The 21,012-nt window shown below is 36.6% G+C and overlaps 1 protein-coding gene across 1 annotated transcript in view; it reads right to left on the reverse strand.

Annotated features, from left to right (window-relative positions):
• LOC126832194 (uncharacterized) overlaps positions 1-20,324 on the reverse strand; it is a 41,983-nt gene extending 21,659 nt beyond the window's left edge. Inside the window, exons 1-2 of the mRNA XM_050562905.2 lie at positions 20,191-20,324; positions 1,246-1,322 (exon numbers count right to left, since the gene is read on the reverse strand). Of these exons, the coding sequence (XP_050418862.1) occupies positions 1,246-1,322; positions 20,191-20,222 (109 nt within the window). The 5' untranslated portion in view covers positions 20,223-20,324. The remainder of the gene's footprint in view (positions 1-1,245; positions 1,323-20,190) is intronic.
• Positions 20,325-21,012: the final 688 nt, after the last annotated feature.

The following is a 21,012-nucleotide window of genomic DNA, read 5'->3' on the forward strand; positions in this document are numbered from 1 at the left end:
AGAAGCAATACAAACCTGCGGAAAAACACTGCTGTTTTTATTAGAGGTAACCAGTGTGTGTTAATAACAGGCCAATTGCCTACACATGAACATAAACAGTTCATATAGGCGGCTTATCTGACGGTCCCATTTCATTCGTAAAGAGATACGCCGTCAAAAGTGAAAATTAACCATTTTGATTTTATCTTAATAATGAGTAATTGCTCCACCAATCCTCAGACATTCAGCAATTCTTCGAGGCATGCTTCTAATCAAACGTCCAATCACGATTTGGGGCAATCTGACCCACTCCTCTTGCAATGCCACGGCCAATTCTTGCAGTGATGTCGGTTGACGTTGACGTCGACGAACACGTCGTCTCCCGATCAAATTAAACCTAACACATTATAGCAAAGATACGCTAAACAGTAAATCGTATGCAAGAACCGATATGAAAGTAAACATGGATAGATAAATCAGCACGCGCCAGTTTTCATCAACCCTTCCTTGAAGTGTCAAATTTGACAATGAACCCCCCTCCCGCGTGTATGGCGCTATTGCGTGTCACATGCACAGCCCAGTGGTTCTGTTGGGGCGATAAGTTCTTTATCTGTGAACATACTCTCAAAGCAAGACAAGTGTCCATGACTATTTATCATATCACAACCTGCATAGGTATTTGCATTTCAATATCCCCTACATTTTTTGAAGAGTATATTATACAAGTAAAATATAGAAAGAACACTATAATTACACACAAAATAAGATAGAATGCAGTTGCAAGTTAAATATACGCGAAAAATAATAAGTATGTCATCAGTTGAATATTATGGTTTCTTCAGTAGAGGGCAATGATGAAAAAAACTTGTGACCTTTTTTTTCCCAAGTTGTTGACAATAAATGTTACTTGTTGCCAATAAGTGTTACTTGTTGACAATAAACGTTACTTGTTGCCAATAAGTGTTACTTGTGGACAATAAATGTTACTTGTTGACAATAAATGTTACTTGTTGACAATAAGTGTTACTTGTTGACAATAAGTGTTACTTGTTGAGAGTGTTACTTGTTGATAATAAGTGTTACTTGTTGATAATAAGTGTTAATTGTTGATAATAAGTGTTAATTGTTGATAAGTGTTACTTGGATGTTAGATTAGCCCCCCCCCCCCCCCCCGGTCTTAGTGTTCAAACGGGGAATTCCCCTCTGATCGAGTGAGCTATTACCAACGTTTCTAATGCATTAAAATATAAAAGATGTGGTGTTTACCTTGATATAAAGACGGTGTTATTACACATGAAACGTTGCATATCACCACACCTATCCATATCACAGTTCTCCACATCCTGAAATAAACAAATAAATAAATAAATATATAACTCCAAATACACGAAACCACACAAAAATATAAATAAACACACATGTAGATACATAATCAGAAATAAACACACAAATAACGACACACACAAACACACATAACAACACACATAACAACACACAACCACAATCCCACCGAACACAAATAATCACATAAAAAAACACATATAACCACAAAGGCCACAAATTACCACATAAAACAACACAAATAACCACATACAACAGCACAATTAACCACATACAACAACGTAAATAACCACACACAACACTCACAAATAACCACAAAGACCACAAATAACCACACACAACAGCAGAAATAACCACACACATCAGCACAAATAACCACATACAACAACACAAAAAACCCACATACAACAACACAAATAACCACATAATAACCACAAATGACCACACAGTTACATAGACCTAACTACATGTATATGAATAAACACCCATACAGATACATAACCATACATATAACCACACATGTATAAATAACTCACATATTATACATAAAAACACATAGAATTGAACAAATATATATTTAGGCATTTACTACTCCTCGTGTCTTTATTATGAACAACATGAGTTGGACCACTCAAAGCGCGGGGAGTGAATTTAGTTTGCTGTTAACAAACAAACTATTCTTAGTAGGTAATTGAACGTGTGAACGGGATATCAGGGTTAGATGACTGGGGAAAATCCATTCATATACAATTATTGTATATCAAAGAATCTATTTCAAAAGAGCATCGTCATCACCGTCGATTTAATTGAAATCTAAACAATGTAAAACTCGTTTAACAACAGATATCTTCAACCAATAAGATGGCTGAACGATTCTAACAGGATACAGATAGCAACGATTTCATGGTATATAATGTATCTTTTATCCACGGGTTGATGGTCCGTGTGAGAAATCTTATGTTTATTTAGCTCCGGCATGAGCTTCATCCCTAGCCATTGGCAACATCCTTCTTGTAGATCTTCCACAATACCGATTCAGCCCTTACATCGTATATAGAACTCTAATGCCCTATCACCCAGATCTAGAGTCATCACACCCATTCTATAAGTTTTCCATTGGCTCCATGTTTCTTACTCTAAATGGAGTCACGGTGAGTAAGACGCTGGGTCGCTAGCCTGGGGGTAGCGGGTTCCATCCCGGTGTTGGTCGAAAAAGTTCATCGGTATTTTCCGGTGTCGTTTCCCCTTGTCAGTGGTGCAGGGCGGAGGGCCTGACAAAGACGGCTGTCTTTTCGTTCGTATCTGACAAAAACTGAGGCCCCGTGTACACATTGGCGTGCACGTAAAAGATCACTTGCCAGTTTAAATTCGATATAAAAGTGGGCCGTAGCGCCGCTGTCCGGACAAATTTTCCCGGACAGAACAGTAGTACGTTAAACCCCGTTTTATTTCTTACTCTAAATTTCAAATGTGTAAATGGGACCGTTATTAAATATCTTTTTGTCTGTTATTGTCTTGTATTGTACTTCAATCAAAGGCTGTCTTTTTAAACAAGCGTTGGAATTCTGGTACAATGATGGACGTCAATTTTAAATTATTAATATCCTTACAATTAATGTCATTCCTCGTTCCTTATTTAATTTCTAACACGCCACTGACAAAGGGGTTATTTTTTCAAAGGGACAATAATCCTCTCCAATCACCTCCTTTTATTGTATCTAATTATAATATCTTATGTCATCCTCAATCGTCTGCATCCAAATTTTCTTTGTTTTACAATGCGAGACATACATTTATTTAACGTCCACTTCCACCGAGGTGATATCGCAGACAATTTTTTTTACATTGTTCAGCTGTTCTTTAAATTAAGGAAGCCTATTCCGGCCATTTTATAATCTCGATTTTATTCGCCCTAAACTTCTCGCTATCTCGCCTTTAAAGATCATTGCATTCTCGCACCCTCGACTTCTCGCTTTCTTTCTAGCCATCGACGTCTCAACTCGCTTCTCACTTTCTTGCCTTGGTACGCATGTTCACTGACTACCACCAGTAGCACAATTTACCCAAGCGCACACAAATCTACCCAAGTCGCGATTATGAAATGGCAGCAATAGGCTTCCATAATAAATAGTTACGAACGTCTGCGGACTAAACTGTTATTTTTAATTTAATAAACGATTGATGTTGTAGGTAAAACGTCAACATCGTTACATGCTATCAATATTAAATCACCCTCAGATATCATTCTTAAGGACAAACTTTATTCACCTGTAATTGGATATAGAGACAATCTTGAGTGTCAATTTCATAATCCATTTGTGAGCTTATTATATAACAATAAGAATTTTTACCAATGTGTTTAAACTTGCGTGTGACGTACCTCTCCGATCAATCCGCTGTTGGAGAGAGAGAGAGAGAGAGAGAGAGAGAGAGAGAGGGGTTTTAACGTCCAAACTAGATCATTTCGGGACTAACACATGGTTCAATTTTATTTCGATAATTCGCTTGCGCGTAGGCGTCTTTAGCAGTGGGAGGAAACCGGAGGACCCGGAGAAAACCCACGAGGTTGGACAGGAGACCCTACTCCTTGTCACGTACAACAGGGGAATCGAAACCACGCCAGTTGACTCAATGGCATCTTTATGATACAGTGCGCACGAAGGATACAGCGCACACGTGCTAATCATTCAGCCACCCAAACCCCCTCATACAAAATGAAAAACAAACTAATATAAGTAAAGTAATCCCAGAAAAAGAGGTAATATATCCCAAACGTTTTATCGCAGCACTAGTGTCTGACTGTCATTAAGTTCATTTTGCCATTAAATTAGCGGTCTTTTATATTTTAATTTCCCGGATGTGTACTTGACAACTGATTGCCTGTTTTGTGCCGCTTCGTGAATATTGACTTATCAACCGAGTAATTTTAATATGAACTTGGGTCTTATTCTACACTGATTACCAGATACACCCTAATTCACCCAAGGTTAAATGAACAAAATATATCCACAATATAAATATGTTATCATCTATCACACCCTGAAGGGAACTTTATCAGTTTAAAGCCATCCAACCGTTAAGATTGAGATTTAATTTCTTTTTACAAATTTATTTTTTGAAGACTCTCGGTTGAATTAGCTATTATGGTGGGTATCGTATAGTACATATAGTGTGCTTACTATTTCTGGAACACTTTGTAACACTTCGCATTGTGTTGGGGAGATTCACATAGTTAACAATATTCGTCGTTGTGTTATTGTTTAATTGTTATGTTACATCCGCTGGTAACACAAGGATAGGCCATATTGCCTCCCTACCACTAAAGCGTTTGGATGATATATAAAGTTATTCCACTAAATATCATCTACTAATTCTCATCAGTTGGTTAGCAATGATTCTGGTTCCTTTTATTTATACCTTTTCCACTCCAGGGAGTCACGCATGCTCAGTGAGCAAGACGCTGGCTCACTAATAAATGTTGGCCGAGAAAGTTTGCCCGGAATTCCCCAACGTGGTTTCCCATTGCCAGTGATGTAGGAACGAAGGTTCTGGAAAGGTACAGTCTTTGAATTTTTATCTAGACCAGTTTCAGGACGAGAAAGCGTCATGTCATCCCCCGAAACATGCACAAAACGTTGCGCATTGGATGATTAAAGGCATCCCTAAGCCTGCTCATTCTTTCATATTAATCTGTTTTCAGTTAATTATATGTGTAATCAATCAAACTCGAAACGATGGACTGATTTATAAGATTTTTTTTCTATATTAAATAATTTTATCGTGTATAAATGTTAAGCATGTCTATAGACATATTTAACAAACAGTAAATTAATGGTGATACAAGAATGGTGTGGCGGATCAGAATTCGTTTGTGAACAAACTAAATTGACGCAAGGCATGCAAAGCCCACCCCCGCCCCCACCCACATACAGGGCTAGTCGGATGTAATGATAATTGGGGGTCCCATGTACACGTTCGTTAGCGTGCAATAAAATAAATCTTGACAGTTGGAATTCTAAATAAGAGTAGGCCGGGCAAATGTCCTCTATACCACACCGTGTGGCATGTGTGCATTTTCATAGCACACCGTGTGGCAAGTTGAAAAGGTTTATTTCTACAGTATTCGTACCTTTCCGGTGAGTTTTGTGGTATGGTCAACAAGGACTTTGCTTCGTCTACGTCTGGATTATTTCTTGGCCCAGTTAAAAACGTGTAGTATTTCTTCGAAAATTTGACCCCATCCTAACCGTATCTATTACATCCGTATACTAGTTTTCCACGTAGGCTACATGTAATTCCACGTTTGCTTTAGTATGGCTATGGGCTCTCGAAGAACCACTTTAGAAAATGATCTATAAAAATAATACCTTGAATGTAATCAAAATATAAAAAGCTGATTATGGCCCGGCTATTTAATATTTACATTTCTGAACAGAGGTAAAACCAGCAGTATTTCGTGCATACAAGCCCATCCACTCTTTATATACTCGTATGTTGTGGTACTTGAGTTTCCTTTATCAGGCTATAATAACTGCCTTTAAATTTGCTTTTACATCCCCTTAAAGATACATTATGGGAGGCATTATGACAATTCTCGCTATAATAGTTAAAAACTTGATAATGTAAACTGAATTTGCTGAACATTTCAGTCGAATTAATTCACTCTGAGCCGAGAAGTTAGCTCTTGAATTTTGGGCCTAGCCTCGATCATCATTACTAAAGTCGGTACGATAAAATACGTAGTCTTGATTATCCACTTCTTGGTTTTATCATGAATGAGAGTTGAGTAGCAGATCGGGGTCCTATTTCAGTAAATATCGCAGGCTAGCGATGACATCGAGAGTTGATTATGGTCTGGATAGGTTATTTAATGTCTAATTATTACTTCTATAACAGGTCTTTATTGTGCCCTCAAATGTTATATAAACTATTATTTAGACATTTATTAACATTACAAGCCAATAATCAACTTTCTAGGACATTGAATGGTCGGGTCTTAAAGGGCAAATCCCGATCATATTTTGGAGAATAAAACTGCTTAATTTTGCGTTAAAATTCTGTAGAATCCTCTACCTTAGGGCCAAGCAACTAACTCAATATATGCAATACGTTTTCAAACAACTTAAACTTGTCAGTCTTCATCTGGAAATGGAGGATAAAACTAGACTTTTATTTTATAAAAATAATGTGTAGGTGAAATTTACCTTTCGTTATCAAGTACAGCACATGGGTCATTCGATGTATAGAGCTCTAAAGGAATGGGAATCGATTATCAGGTCACCCAACGAAAAAATTGACCCAAAATCTTAAAAGGGTTACGTGTCCTGATAAGCAATTTTGACGTTCGCGTCCAAACGACTCAATATTTTGAGCATACACCATTCCTCTAAATTTTGGCTCTTAAATTTCATACATACTTGGACTTTTATTTTTGAGACACTGTTCAACTCGGGATAGTCCCTTTAAATGGATTAGATCAAACAATCTACGCTACATCTTGTCAAAACCTCGAACACTAACTTCACCCAGAATAAAGTAATAAATTCCAATGAAATTTTCAATATATCCATTTTGAATTATTTATTTTAGAACTGTAAAACGGTTAGCTCTTTATCTAAATTTTACATAATCCATCTTTAAGTTTTGATAAGAAAATAATACAAATTATTTGCGAATCATCTAGCGTGTAGCATCTTCTCTCCGGAAGTTGACATTGAGTTGTATGAACGTCGTTTGACCGGTTTACAATTCCTCTCAGTATTTACAGCGAGATCACACATAAATGTTGGGTAAAAGTTTTGGATGGGCCACTTTAATCCTCTTGAATCCGAACCATTGATAACTTGGTTTTCATTTCTAAATTAAATATGAAATAACGAATTTGAACAAATTTTAGCTTGGATTAAGCCGAAATAACATGTTGGGTATCGGTGAAATAGCACGGTAGAGTATCGGGGACTTCAAATGGAACAGGGCCCTATTTCTCGAAATCTTAACTAAAGATAAAATCCAAATTTTAGTAGATACTTCAATGTTGATTGACTAAGCACTAAAATCAATCTAATATTATCCAATCAAATTACTAAAATTTGGATTTTATCTTAGTTAAAATTTCATGAAACAGGACCCAGTTCATCGTACAGTATGATGTAATTGTTATCATTAATTGTCCGGACAGATTGTCTCTGCGTGTTTATGTTTTATTCAAGCTGCCTCGGGTGTTTTATTATAACTATACAAGGATACAATCTTTATAGTTATAGGAGAGGATATTTTATACCAATCTTATATGATCTATATAAAACATGATATTTTAAACCAATGTCTATATAAACGTTATAGCAACCATGCATTTTTGCAAAAAAAAAAAAAAAAGAAAAACATTTATTGTTTGCACTAAAATTAAATTTTATGCATATGTGGTTGATATTGCAAAAATAGGAAGTCGAGAGAACCATTTTTACAATTAAAAAAAACCAAAAACATTTTACAAATATTTCTCGTTTTCTCACATTTTTTATTGTTTTTACCCTGTCCTAATCATTATCCAGGATTTATGGTCAGAAAGTCTAGAAAAGACATATTATTTTTGTGTCAGAATACGTTTAAGTTTTGTTTCAAAGTAGTCCTTCGGATGAGACGAAAAACCGAGGTCCCGTGTATAAATTGGAATGCACGTGAAAGATCCCTTGGCAGTTGAAATTCGATACAAGAGTAGGCCGTAGCGCCGCTGCCCGGGCAAAATTTCCCTCATAGCACACTGTATGGCGTATGCCCGTCTTCATTAGCCCAGGTTAGGAGCAGAACAGTAGAACGTTAAACCCATTTCATTTTTCCATTCATTTCGAAAGATTTAAATATATTTTACGATTATGAACGTGACACCATTAAACATGATATAAATCGGACAGCGCGTGCATGGAGTTTTAATGATTTAATGATGTAATTAAAAATGGGAAAGCGAGGCTAAGCCCCGAACATACCAGTACCGTTGTTACGATAAAACGCAATTAATACACACATCTTGTCAAAACTACAAACAGTGATAACTTGACTCAGAATAAAGTAATTTGAATGCATTTTTTAATATATTCATTTTGTATTATCTATTTTTTAGTTATTATAGCAAGAACGGTCAGCTCTTTATCTAAATCTTACATAATGTATCTTACGTAACCAGTAATAGAGTGTGGAATACTTAATTATGGATTAACCAATCACTTAAATATCTCGTACCGGGGAACCCTAGTGCCCACCCCTTTCCTTTGAAAATCAGCCCGCAATTGTCTGGGTTGGCAATAAGCATTTTAATTGTTTTAGAATGATTAGTCATTATTTTGATCTGCTTGAACTTGTAATTTTTATCAAATGAATGGGACTCAGTTGGTATTTTTATCCATGCTATGTAATAAATTAATGTTGTTTTTTGTTTGTTTTTTTAAGGGGGGGGGGGGTCGTTTTGACTAAAGTGTTGCGACTGTTTAGACCAAAGGGAATTTTGACCGTTATGGTTTATCGCCGCTATGACTGCATTCAACTAGCTAATGGAATGAGTCACATGGTTTGTTCGATTATCGTGAAACTATTAACCAGTAACTGGTCCATGCTGTGATATACGCACATTCAATAATAAACACTCGCAAAACAAACATACACACAAACACACAACAAACCCTCAACCCATACACCCCTCCACACACATAATCAAATACAGTGTGATTTATTTAGGTTAATCACTCACTCACTCGTTAATTAGCGTTTGCCCTGTTAACATCTATTTTGTGTTTAGTGGATTATTGGATAATTAGGATCACTCTATACTGTAAGTTATACTTAATTTTTTTCTTTACTATTATTTGTTTTAAATAACTTTCGTCACCTGAACAACTCAAGTTAGCGGGCGGGCTAATCTTAGTTGTTCAACAAAGTTAGGCTTCAGACTTTCGTCCTTTTCGACTCCTTCCCCAAATCCCACCCTATTCCTCTCGTCCTATAGCTGACTCAACTTAATTTTATCCTTATCATATTTTTAGCTTATTTTCTCAACTATTTACCACCTATATTTATATTTTTTGGAAGAATTGCATTTATTATGGCCATGAATTATTCAAACGCCTTGGTAAACTCACCAAGACAACCCCAACCAGCTCTCGCATCAAGGATGGTGCGTGATTACAAATACATTGTGCTATGTTCGCCTAAAGAGGGGAAATCCTTCAAGGGCACAAAAGTCTCGAAAATCGGAGATGAAATTAGGACAAAATGGGAGACAGCAGCTCTCCCAGACATCAGAATACTGGCAAACGGAAACGCCAGACTAGGATTCCAAAATATGGAGGACGCCCAATTGGCGACAAACATTAAAACGTTAGGGAATATAAAGGTTGAAATCTCCATGTCGGAGCATAACCAAACAGACAGAGTAATAATATATAACATTCCAAAAGATTACACAGACGAGGAGATCCTGGACAACCTCACACTGGGAGGTTACAAACCCCTGGCAATTTACCAATACCCGGTACGACCAGGCAAAACAATCAGGACGGTCCAACTAACCTTCAAAAAGGATGATACCCCGCAGGGTATTATCTACATGCTATATGAAAGAAGGTCTGTTCACCCATATATACCCAAAGTAAAAAGGTGCACAAAGTGCCAGAGAATAGGACATCTAGAAAAATTCTGTAGGAGCACAGCTATCTGTGGCAAATGTGGTAACAACCACAAAACCGAGGAATGTAGGGCCACTCAGACAAAATGTGTCAACTGTAAAGGGAATCACGGAGCTGATTCACCAAAATGCCCCAAATATATAAACACAAAGTCAATCTTGACCATGCAGTACGTGCATGGCATATCTCATAAAGAAGCCACGGCTCATATTAATAATAAAACCATACCCGAACAAAAAAAAGCAGTAAATCCTCCTAGCAAAGAGGAAGTAACAAAAGTCAACAATAAAACTTTCACTCCCCAATTTAAAAGCATAAAAGAGTTTGTCAACTTGAACGTGTGAACGGGATATCAGGGTTAGATGACTGGGGAAAATCCATTCATATACAATTATTGTATATTAAAAAATCTATTTCAAAAGAGCATCGTCATCACCGTCGATTTAATTGAAATCTAAACAATGTAAAACTCGTTTAACAAAAGATATCTTCAACCAATAAGATGGCTGAACGATTCTAACAGGATACAGATGGCGAAGATTTCATGGTATATAATGTATCTTTTATCCACGGGTTGATGGTCCGTGTGAGAAATCTTATGTTTATTTAGCTCCGGCATGAGCTTCATCCCTAGCCATTGGCAACATCCTTCTTGTAGATCTTCCACAATACCGATTCAGCCCTTACATCGTATATAGAACTCTAATGCCCTATCACCCAGATCTAGAGTCATCACACCCATTCTATAAGTTTTCCATTGGCTCCATGTTTCTTACTCTAAATGGAGTCACGGTGAGTAAGACGCTGGGTCGCTAGCCTGGAGGTAGCGGGTTCCATCCCGGTGTTGGTCGAAAAAGTTCATCGGTATTTTCCGGTGTCGTTTCCCCTTGTCAATGGTGCAGGGCGGAGGGCCTGACAAAGACGGCTGTCTTTTCATTCGTATCTGACAAAAACTGAGGCCCCGTGTACACATTGGCGTGCACGTAAAAGATCACTTGCCAGTTTGAATTCGATATAAAAGTGGGCCGTAGCGCCGCTGTCCGGACAAATTTTCCCGGACAGAACAGTAGGACGTTAAACCCCGTTTTATTTCTTACTCTAAATTTCAAATGTGTAAATGGGACCGTTATTAAATATCTTTTTGTCTGTTATTGTCTTGTATTGTACTTCAATCAAAGGCTGTCTTTTTAAACAAGCGTTGGAATTCTGGTACAATGATGGACGTCAATTTTAAATTATTAATATCCTTACAATTAATGTCATTCCTCGTTCCTTATTTAATTTCTAACACGCCACTGACAAAGGGGTTATTTTTTCAAAGGGACGATAATCCTCTCCAATCACCTCCTTTTATTGTATCTAATTATAATATCTTATGTCATCCTCAATCGTCTGCATCCAAATTTTCCTTGTTTTACAATGCGAGACATACATTTATTTAACGTCCACTTCCACCGAGGTGATATCGCAGACAATTTTTTTACATCGTTCAGCTGTTCTTTAAATTAAGGAAGCCTATTCCGGCCATTTTATAATCTCGATTTTATTCGCCCTAAACTTCTCGCTATCTCGCCTTTAAAGATCATTGCATTCTCGCACCCTCGACTTCTCGCTTTCTTTCTAGCCATCGACGTCTCAACTCGCTTCTCACTTTCTTGCCTTGGTACGCATGTTCACTGACTACCACCAGTAGCACAATTTACCCAAGCGCACGCAAATCTACCCAAGTCGCGATTATGAAATGGCAGCAATAGGCTTCCATAATAAATAGTTATGAACGTCTGCGGACTAAACTGTTATTTTTAATTTAATAAACGCTTGATGTTGTAGGTAAAACGTCAACATCGTTACATGCTATCAATATTAAATCACCCTCAGATATCATTCTTAAGGACAAACTTTATTCACCTGTAATTGGATATAGAGACAATCTTGAGTGTCAATTTCATAATCCATTTGTGAGCTTATTATATAACAATAAGAATTTTTACCAATGTGTTTAAACTTGCGTGTGACGTACCTCTCCGATCAATATGCTGTTGGAGAGAGAGAGAGAGAGAGAGAGAGAGAGAGAGAGAGAGAGAGGTTTTAACGTCCAAACTAGATCATTTCGGGACTAACACATGGTTCAATTTTATTTCGATAATTCGCTTGCGCGTAGGCGTCTTTAGCAGTGGGAGGAAACCGGAGGACCCGGAGAAAACCCACGAGGTTGGACAGGAGACCCTACTCCTTGTCACGTACAACAGGGGAATCGAAACCACGCCAGTTGACTCAATGGCATCTTTATGATACAGTGCGCACGAAGGATACAGCGCACACGTGCTAATCATTCAGCCACCCAAACCCCCTCATACAAAATGAAAAACAAACTAATATAAGTAAAGTAATCCCAGAAAAAGAGGTAATATATCCCAAACGTTTTATCGCAGCACTAGTGTCTGACTGTCATTAAGTTCATTTTGCCATTAAATTAGCGGTCTTTTATATTTTAATTTCCCGGATGTGTACTTGACAACTGATTGCCTGTTTTGTGCCGCTTCGTGAATATTGACTTATCAACCGAGTAATTTTAATATGAACTTGGGTCTTATTCTACACTGATTACCAGTTACACCCTAATTCACCCAAGGTTAAATGAACAAAATATATCCACAATATAAATATGTTATCATCTATCACACCCTGAAGGAAACTTTATCAGTTTAAAGCCATCCAACCGTTAAGATTGAGATTTAATTTCTTTTTACAAATTTATTTTTTGAAGACTCTCGGTTGAATTAGCTATTATGGTGGGTATCGTATAGTACATATAGTGTGCTTACTATTTCTGGAACACTTTGTAACACTTCGCATTGTGTTGGGGAGATTCACATAGTTAACAATATTCGTCGTTGTGTTATTGTTTAATTATTATGTTACATCCGCTGGTAACACAAGGATAGGCCATATTGCCTCCCTACCACTAAAGCGTTTGGATGATATATGAAGTTATTCCACTAAATATCATCTACTAATTCTCATCAGTTGGTTAGCAATGGTTCGGGTTCCTTTTATTTATACCTTTTCCACTCCAGGGAGTCACGCATGCTCAGTGAGCAAGACGCTGGCTCACTAATAAATGTTGGCCGAGAAAGTTTGCCCGGAATTCCCCAACGTGGTTTCCCATTGCCAGTGATGTAGGAACGAAGGTTCTGGAAAGGTACAGTCTTTGAATTTTTATCTAGACCAGTTTCAGGACGAGAAAGCGTCATGTCCGTCCCCCGAAACATGCACAAAACGTTGCGCATTGGATGATTAAAGGCATCCCTAAGCCTGCTCATTATTTCGTGCACATCTTTTTTTAGCGAAAGTTATCTTCTTTCATATTAATCTGTTTTCAGTTAATTATATGTGTAATCAATCAAACTCGAAACGATGGACTGATTTATCAGATTTTATTTCTATTTTAAATAATTTTATCGTGTATAAATGTTAAGCATGTCTATAGACATATTTAACAAACAGTAAATTAATGGTGATACAAGAATGGTGTGGCGGATCAGAATTCGTTTGTGAACAAACTAAATTGACGCAAGGCATGCAAAGCCCACCCCCGCCCCCACCCACATACAGGGCTAGTCGGATGTAATGATAATTGGGGGTCCCATGTACACGTTCGTTAGCGTGCAATAAAATAAATCTTGACAGTTGGAATTCTAAATAAGAGTAGGCCGGGCAAATGTCCTCTATACCACACCGTGTGGCATGTGTGCATTTTCATAGCACACCGTGTGGCATGTGTCCATCTTCATAGCACACCGTGTGGCATGTGTGCATTTTCATAGCACACCGTGTGGCAAGTTGAAAAGGTTTATTTCTACAGTATTCGTACCTTTCCGGTGAGTTTTGTGGTATGATCAACAAGGAATTTGCTTCGTCTACGTCTGGATTATTTCTTGGCCCAGTTAAAACCGTGTAGTATTTCTTCGAAAATTTGACCCCATCCTAACCGTATCTATTACATCCGTATACTAGTTTTCCACGTAGGCTGCATGTAATTCCACGTTTGCTTTAGTATGGATATGGGCTCTCGAAGAACCACTTTAGAAAATGATCTATAAAAATAATACCTTGAATGTAATCAAAATATAAAAAGCTGATTATGGCCCGACTATTTAATATTTACATTTCTGAACAGAGGTAAAACCAGTAGTATTTCGTGCATACAAGCCCATCCACTCTTTATATACTCATATGTTGTGGTACTTGAGTTTCCTTTATCAGGCTATAATAACTGCCTTTAAATTTGCTTTTACATCCCCTTAAAGATACATTATGGGAGGCATTATGACAATTCTCGCTATAATAGTTAAAAACTTGATAATGTAAACTGAATTTGCTGAACATTTCAGTCAAATTAATTCACTCTGAGCCGAGAAGTTAGCTCTTGAATTTTGAGCCTAGCCTCGATCATCAATACTAAAGTCGGTACGATAAAATACGTAGTCTTGATTATCCACTTCTTGGTTTTATCATGAATGAGAGTTGAGCAGCAGATCGGGGTCCTAATTCAGTAAATATCGCAGGCTAGCGATGACATCGAGAGTTGATTATGGTCTGGATAGGTTATTTAATGTCTAATTATTACTTCTATAACAGGTCTTTATTGTGCCCTCAAATGATATATAAACTATTATTTAGACATTAATTAACATTACAAGCCAATAATCAACTTTCTAGGACATTGAATGGTCGGGTCTTAAAGGGCAAATCCCGATAATATTTTGGAGAATAAAACTGCTTAATTTTGCGTTAAAATTCTGTAGAATCCTCTACCTTAGGGCCAAGCAACTAACTCAATATATGCAATACGTTTTCAAACAACTTAAACTTGTCAGTCTTCATCTGGAAATGGAGGATAAAACTAGACTTTTATTTTATAAAAATAATGTGTAGGTGAAATTTACCTTTCGTTATCAAGTACAGCACATGGGTCATTCGATGTATAGAGCTCTAAAGGAATGGGGATCGATTATCAGGTCACCCAACGAAAAAATTGACCCAAAATCATAAAAGGGTTACGTGTCCTGATAAGCAATTTTGACGTTCGCGTCCAAACGACTCAATATTTTGAGCATACACCATTCCTCTAAATTTTGGCTCTTAAATTTCATACATACTTGGACTTTTATTTTTGAGACACTGTTCAACTCGGGATAGTCCCTTTAAATGGGTTAGATCAAACAATCTACGCTACATCTTGTCAAAACCTCGAACACTAACTTCACCCAGAATAAAATAATAAATTCCAATGAAATTTTCAATATATCCATTTTGAATTATTTATTTTAGAACTGTAAAACGGTTAGCTCTTTATCTAAATTTTACATAATCCATGTTTAAGTTTTGATAAGAAAATAATACAAATTATTTGCGAATCATCTAGCGTGTAGCATCTTCTCTCCGGAAGTTGACATTGAGTTGTATGAACGTCGTTTGACCGGTTTACAATTCCTCTCAGTATTTACAGCGAGATCACACATAAATGTTGGGTAAAAGTTTTGGATGGGCCACTTTAATCCTCTTGAATCCGAACCATTGATAACTTGGTTTTCATTTCTAAATTAAATATGAAATAACGAATTTGAACAAATTTTAGCTTGGATTAAGCCGAAATAACATGTTGGGTATCGGTGAAATAGCACGGTAGAGTATCGGGGACTTCAAATGGAACAGGGCCCTATTTCTCGAAATCTTAACTAAAGATAAGATCCAAATTTTAGTAGATACTTCAATGTTGATTGACTAAGCACTAAAATCAATCTAATATTATCCAATCAAATTACTAAAATTTGGATTTTATCTTAGTTAAAATTTCATGAAACAGGACCCAGTTCATCGTACAGTATGATGTAATTGTTATCATTAATTGTCCGGACAGATTGTCTCTGCGTGTTTATGTTTTATTCAAGCTGCCTCGGGTGTTTTATTATAACTATACAAGGATACAATCTTTATAGTTATAGGAGAGGATATTTTATACCAATCTTATATGATCTATATAAAACATGATATTTTAAACCAATCTCTATATAAACGTTATAGCAACCATGCATTTTTGCAAAAAAAAAAAAAAAAGAAAAACATTTATTGTTTGCACTAAAATTAAATTTTATGCATATGTGGTTGATATTGCAAAAATAGGAAGTCGAGAGAACCATTTTTACAATTAAAAAAAAACAAAAACATTTTACAAATATTTCTCGTTTTCTCACATTTTTTATTGTTTTTACCCTGTCCTAATCATTATCCAGGATTTATGGTCAGAAAGTCTAGAAAAGACATATTATTTTTGTGTCAGAATACGTTTAAGTTTTGTTTCAAAGTAGTCCTTCGGATGAGACGAAAAACCGAGGTCCCGTGTATAAATTGGAATGCACGTGAAAGATCCCTTGGCAGTTGAAATTCGATATAAGAGTAGGCCGTAGCGCCGCTGCCCGGGCAAAATTTCCCTCATAGCACACTGTATGGCGTATGCCCGTCTTCATTAGCCCAGGTTAGGAGCAGAACAGTAGGACGTTAAACCCATTTCATTTTTCCATTCATTTCGAAAGATTTAAATATATTTTACGATTATGAACGTGACACCATTAAACATGATATAAATCGGACAGCGCGTGCATGGAGTTTTAATGATTTAATGATGTAATTAAAAATGGGAAAGCGAGGCTAAGCCCCGAACATACCAGTACCGTTGTTACGATAAAACACAATTAATACACACATCTTGTCAAAACTACAAACAGTGATAACTTGACTCAGAATAAAGTAATTTGAATGCATTTTTTAATATATTCATTTTGTATTATCTATTTTTTAGTTATTATAGCAAGAACGGTCAGCTCTTTATCTAAATCTTACATAATGTATCTTACGTAACCAGTAATAGAGTGTGGAATACTTAATTATGGATTAACCAATCACTTAAATATCTCGTACCGGGGAACCCTAGTGCCCACCCCTTTCCTTTGAAAATCAGCCCGCAATTTTCTGGGTTGGCAATAAGCATTTTAATTGTTTTAGAATGATTAGTCATTATTTTCATCTGCTTGAACATGTAATTTTTATCAAATGAATGGGACTCAGTTGGTATTTTTATCCATGCTATGTAATAAATTAATGTTGTTTTTTGTTTGTTTTTTTTAAGGGGGGGGGGGGGGGTCGTTTTGACTAAAGTGTTGCGACTGTTTAGACCAAAAGGAAATTTTGACCGTTATGGTTTATCGCCGCTATGACTGCATTCAACTAGCTAATGGAATGAGTCACATGGTTTGTTCGATTATCGTGAAACTATTAACCAGTAACTGGTCCATGCTGTGATATACGCACATTCAATAATAAACACTCGCAAAACAAACATACACACAAACACACAACAAACCCTCAACCCATACACCCCTCCACACACATAATCAAATACAGTGTGATTTATTTAGGTTAATCACTCACTCACTCGTTAATTAGCGTTTGCCCTGTTAACATCTATTTTGTGTTTAGTGGATTATTGGATAATTAGGATCACTCTATACTGTAAGTTATACTTAATTTTTTTCTTTACTATTATTTGTTTTAAATAACTTAGTTAATTTCGTCACCTGAACAACTCAAGTTAGCGGGCGGGCTAATCTTAGTTGTTCAACAAAGTTAGGCTTCAGACTTTCGTCCTTTTCGACTCCTTCCCCAAATCCCACCCTATTCCTCTCGTCCTATAGCTGACTCAACTTAATTTTATCCTTATCATATTTTTAGCTTATTTTCTCAACTATTTACCACCTATATTTATATTTTTTGGAAGAATTGCATTTATTATGGCCATGAATTATTCAAACGCCTTGGTAAACTCACCAAGACAACCCCAACCAGCTCTCGCATCAAGGATGGTGCGTGATTACAAATACATTGTGCTATGTTCGCCTAAAGAGGGGAAATCCTTCAAGGGCACAAAAGTCTCGAAAATCGGAGATGAAATTAGGACAAAATGGGAGACAGCAGCTCTCCCAGACATCAGAATACTGGCAAACGGAAACGCCAGACTAGGATTCCAAAATATGGAGGACGCCCAATTGGCGACAAACATTAAAACGTTAGGGAATATAAAGGTTGAAATCTCCATGTCGGAGCATAACCAAACAAACAGAGTAATAATATATAACATTCCAAAAGATTACACAGACGAGGAGATCCTGGACAACCTCAAACTGGGAGGTTACAAACCCCTGGCAATTTACCAATACCCGGTACGACCAGGCAAAACAATCAGGACGGTCCAACTAACCTTCAAAAAGGATGATACCCCGCAGGGTATTATCTACATGCTATATGAAAGAAGGTCTGTTCACCCATATATACTCAAAGTAAAAAGGTGCACAAAGTGCCAGAAAATAGGACATCTAGAAAAATTATGTAGGAGCACAGCTATCTGTGGCAAATGTGGTAACAACCACAAAACCGAGGAATGTAGGGCCACTCAGACAAAATGTGTCAACTGTAAAGGGAATCACGGAGCTGATTCACCAAAATGCCCCAAATATATAAACACAAAGTCAATCTTGACCATGCAGTACGTGCATGGCATATCTCATAAAGAAGCCACGGCTCATATTAATAATAAAACCATACCCGAACAAAAAAAAGTAGTAAATCCTCCTAGCAAAGAGGAAGTAACAAAAGACAACAATAAAACTTTCACTCCCCAATTTAAAAGCATAAAAGAGTTTGTCAACTTCTGCAAAGAATTGACTAAACTAGGAAAAATAACAAATGAGGAAGAAGGAAACATAGAAGTAGGGAAAGTTATAATAAATCATGTAACTAACACGTCAAAAATGAACAGAGTTACCCAAACCCCATCAAAAAAAGGAAAACTCCCTCAAACAGAAAGGGCTCCAGAAACAGAAGAAACAAATATGCCCCCACCCTCCGAAACTAAATCAAAGGAAAACCGAAGAAGCCGTAGTCAATCAAGACCGGCTAAAAGAAACACAAGTTCAGTTGTCAATGAAGACGAAGACAATTCGTTAAGGCATGGAAACAATCCCATGATTACTGACAATGAAATAATCAACCAAGACAAGCGCAAATGCAGCGTAAACAATAGCGAAGATGTTTTCTAAAAATAATCTAAAATACTAAAACAACAAATTACTAACAATTAAAATGGCGAAGCCAATTAATATCTTTCAACTTAACGTAAATGGGCTGCGGTCTCGTTTGATAGAACTCAAACAATATGTCTATCAAAACAACCCAGACATACTATGTATACAAGAGACACGGTTAACTCCCAAAAACAATGATATCAATTTGGACAGTTACACAATGGTGAGGCATGATCGACCGGGCCAATCAAAAGGAGGCGGTCTCGCCATCTATGTTAAAAGCAACATCCCTTTTAGCAGATTAACAATAAATCAATCAAGTAAATTAGAATTAATGGCGATTGACATTGCTATAGGAAACAAACAAACTTTAAGCATAGTAAATGTCTACAACCCACCAGCTACTAAAACAAAAAACAAAGACTACGATAGGATTTTCAAACAAATTCCGGGAGACACCCTAATCATATGTGGGGACTTCAACTGCCATCATAAGGCATGGGCCTCACCAGCGAGCGACACAGATGGGAAGGAACTGTACGTCACACTATTTTATGGAATAACAATTACTGGTTTATTAACATGCAACGTTTCGACGATCATACTCTCGTCTTTATCAAGTAAATGATAACATATATGTAAAACATCAAGTATTTATATACAGTCCTGCTTTATAGATATGTAATTAATTATGGCTTCGGTACATTGTAACAACTTAGGGCTTTGTCATCATCGCTTTGATCAGTGCTAGTTATATATAAGGTCTATATTTAAGGCTTCTTTTTTACTGTATATAAACACTTGATGTTTTACATATATGTTTTGTCTACGATATCACCTTAGGTGGAAGTGGACGTAAAACCCCAGAAACGAACGAACATATATGTTATCATTTGCTTGATAAAGATGAGAGTATGATCGTCGAAACGTTGCATGTTAATAAACCAGTAATTGTTATTCCATAAAATAGTGTTAGTGTGTTACTGTTCAATTACTAAATGACACTTAAAGAAGATATGGTCGTACGAGATGTAAACATAAAAGTAAAGTCATACCTTGTTTGATATAAATGTGGCTTCTTTAACATTTGTTAATATTCTTCTGTGAGATATAGTAATCCTGTAATACATAAAGTGTGCCCCTTGTCTTGTACTGGCCATGAAATGAAGGGTAACGAATACAAAATATACCCGCCTCCACTGATCCGGCTCGAAGTAATGTCTGAACTATATATATATAAATTATGAGTAATGACAAGACATGGATGACTGAACATCCGTTACAAATAAATATATATAATTATAGCCTCTCGAGTCAAGAAATCTCAATTAAATAGAATGTACTCTATACTGTCGTGATTTTAGGAGAGTAATGTGATCGGGTTGGTATGTAAGTTGAGATGGGTCATTTCTGACCTGGAAACAATTGTTTTGTTAATAAGGGTACAGCGTGGGAATATAACACCCCCTCTAGGATGTCCACTAACCATTGTTTATGTTTGCCTTTCTTTAAATGGATGTCCTTTATCTTTGATTAACCAACAAGATGTATTAGGTACTTGTGTCTAATGACTGAACCCATGCGTTTTAATTGTTAGAGACATTAAGCTTGAATCGGGATTAATTGCTTTTGAATACAAAACCCTCCCGATTTTAATAAGCTGGGAGTAGTGATAATCAGAACCTGATTTTATTATTATGACGAAGGGATAAGATGACCTGCCCTCTCTTCTCACGGCAGCAAAATTGACAAAATGTTGTGGTTTTTTTTGCGCATTACTCCTTCATAAGTAAAATAACTTAATTATATTTAAATCAACCTGTCCACAATATCATGATTGGACGTTAAACTTGTAACAATCAACAACAACCTAATGG

Source organism: Patella vulgata, chromosome 9, assembly GCF_932274485.2.
Source record: "Patella vulgata chromosome 9, xgPatVulg1.2, whole genome shotgun sequence".
NCBI lineage: Eukaryota > Metazoa > Mollusca > Gastropoda > Patellidae > Patella > Patella vulgata.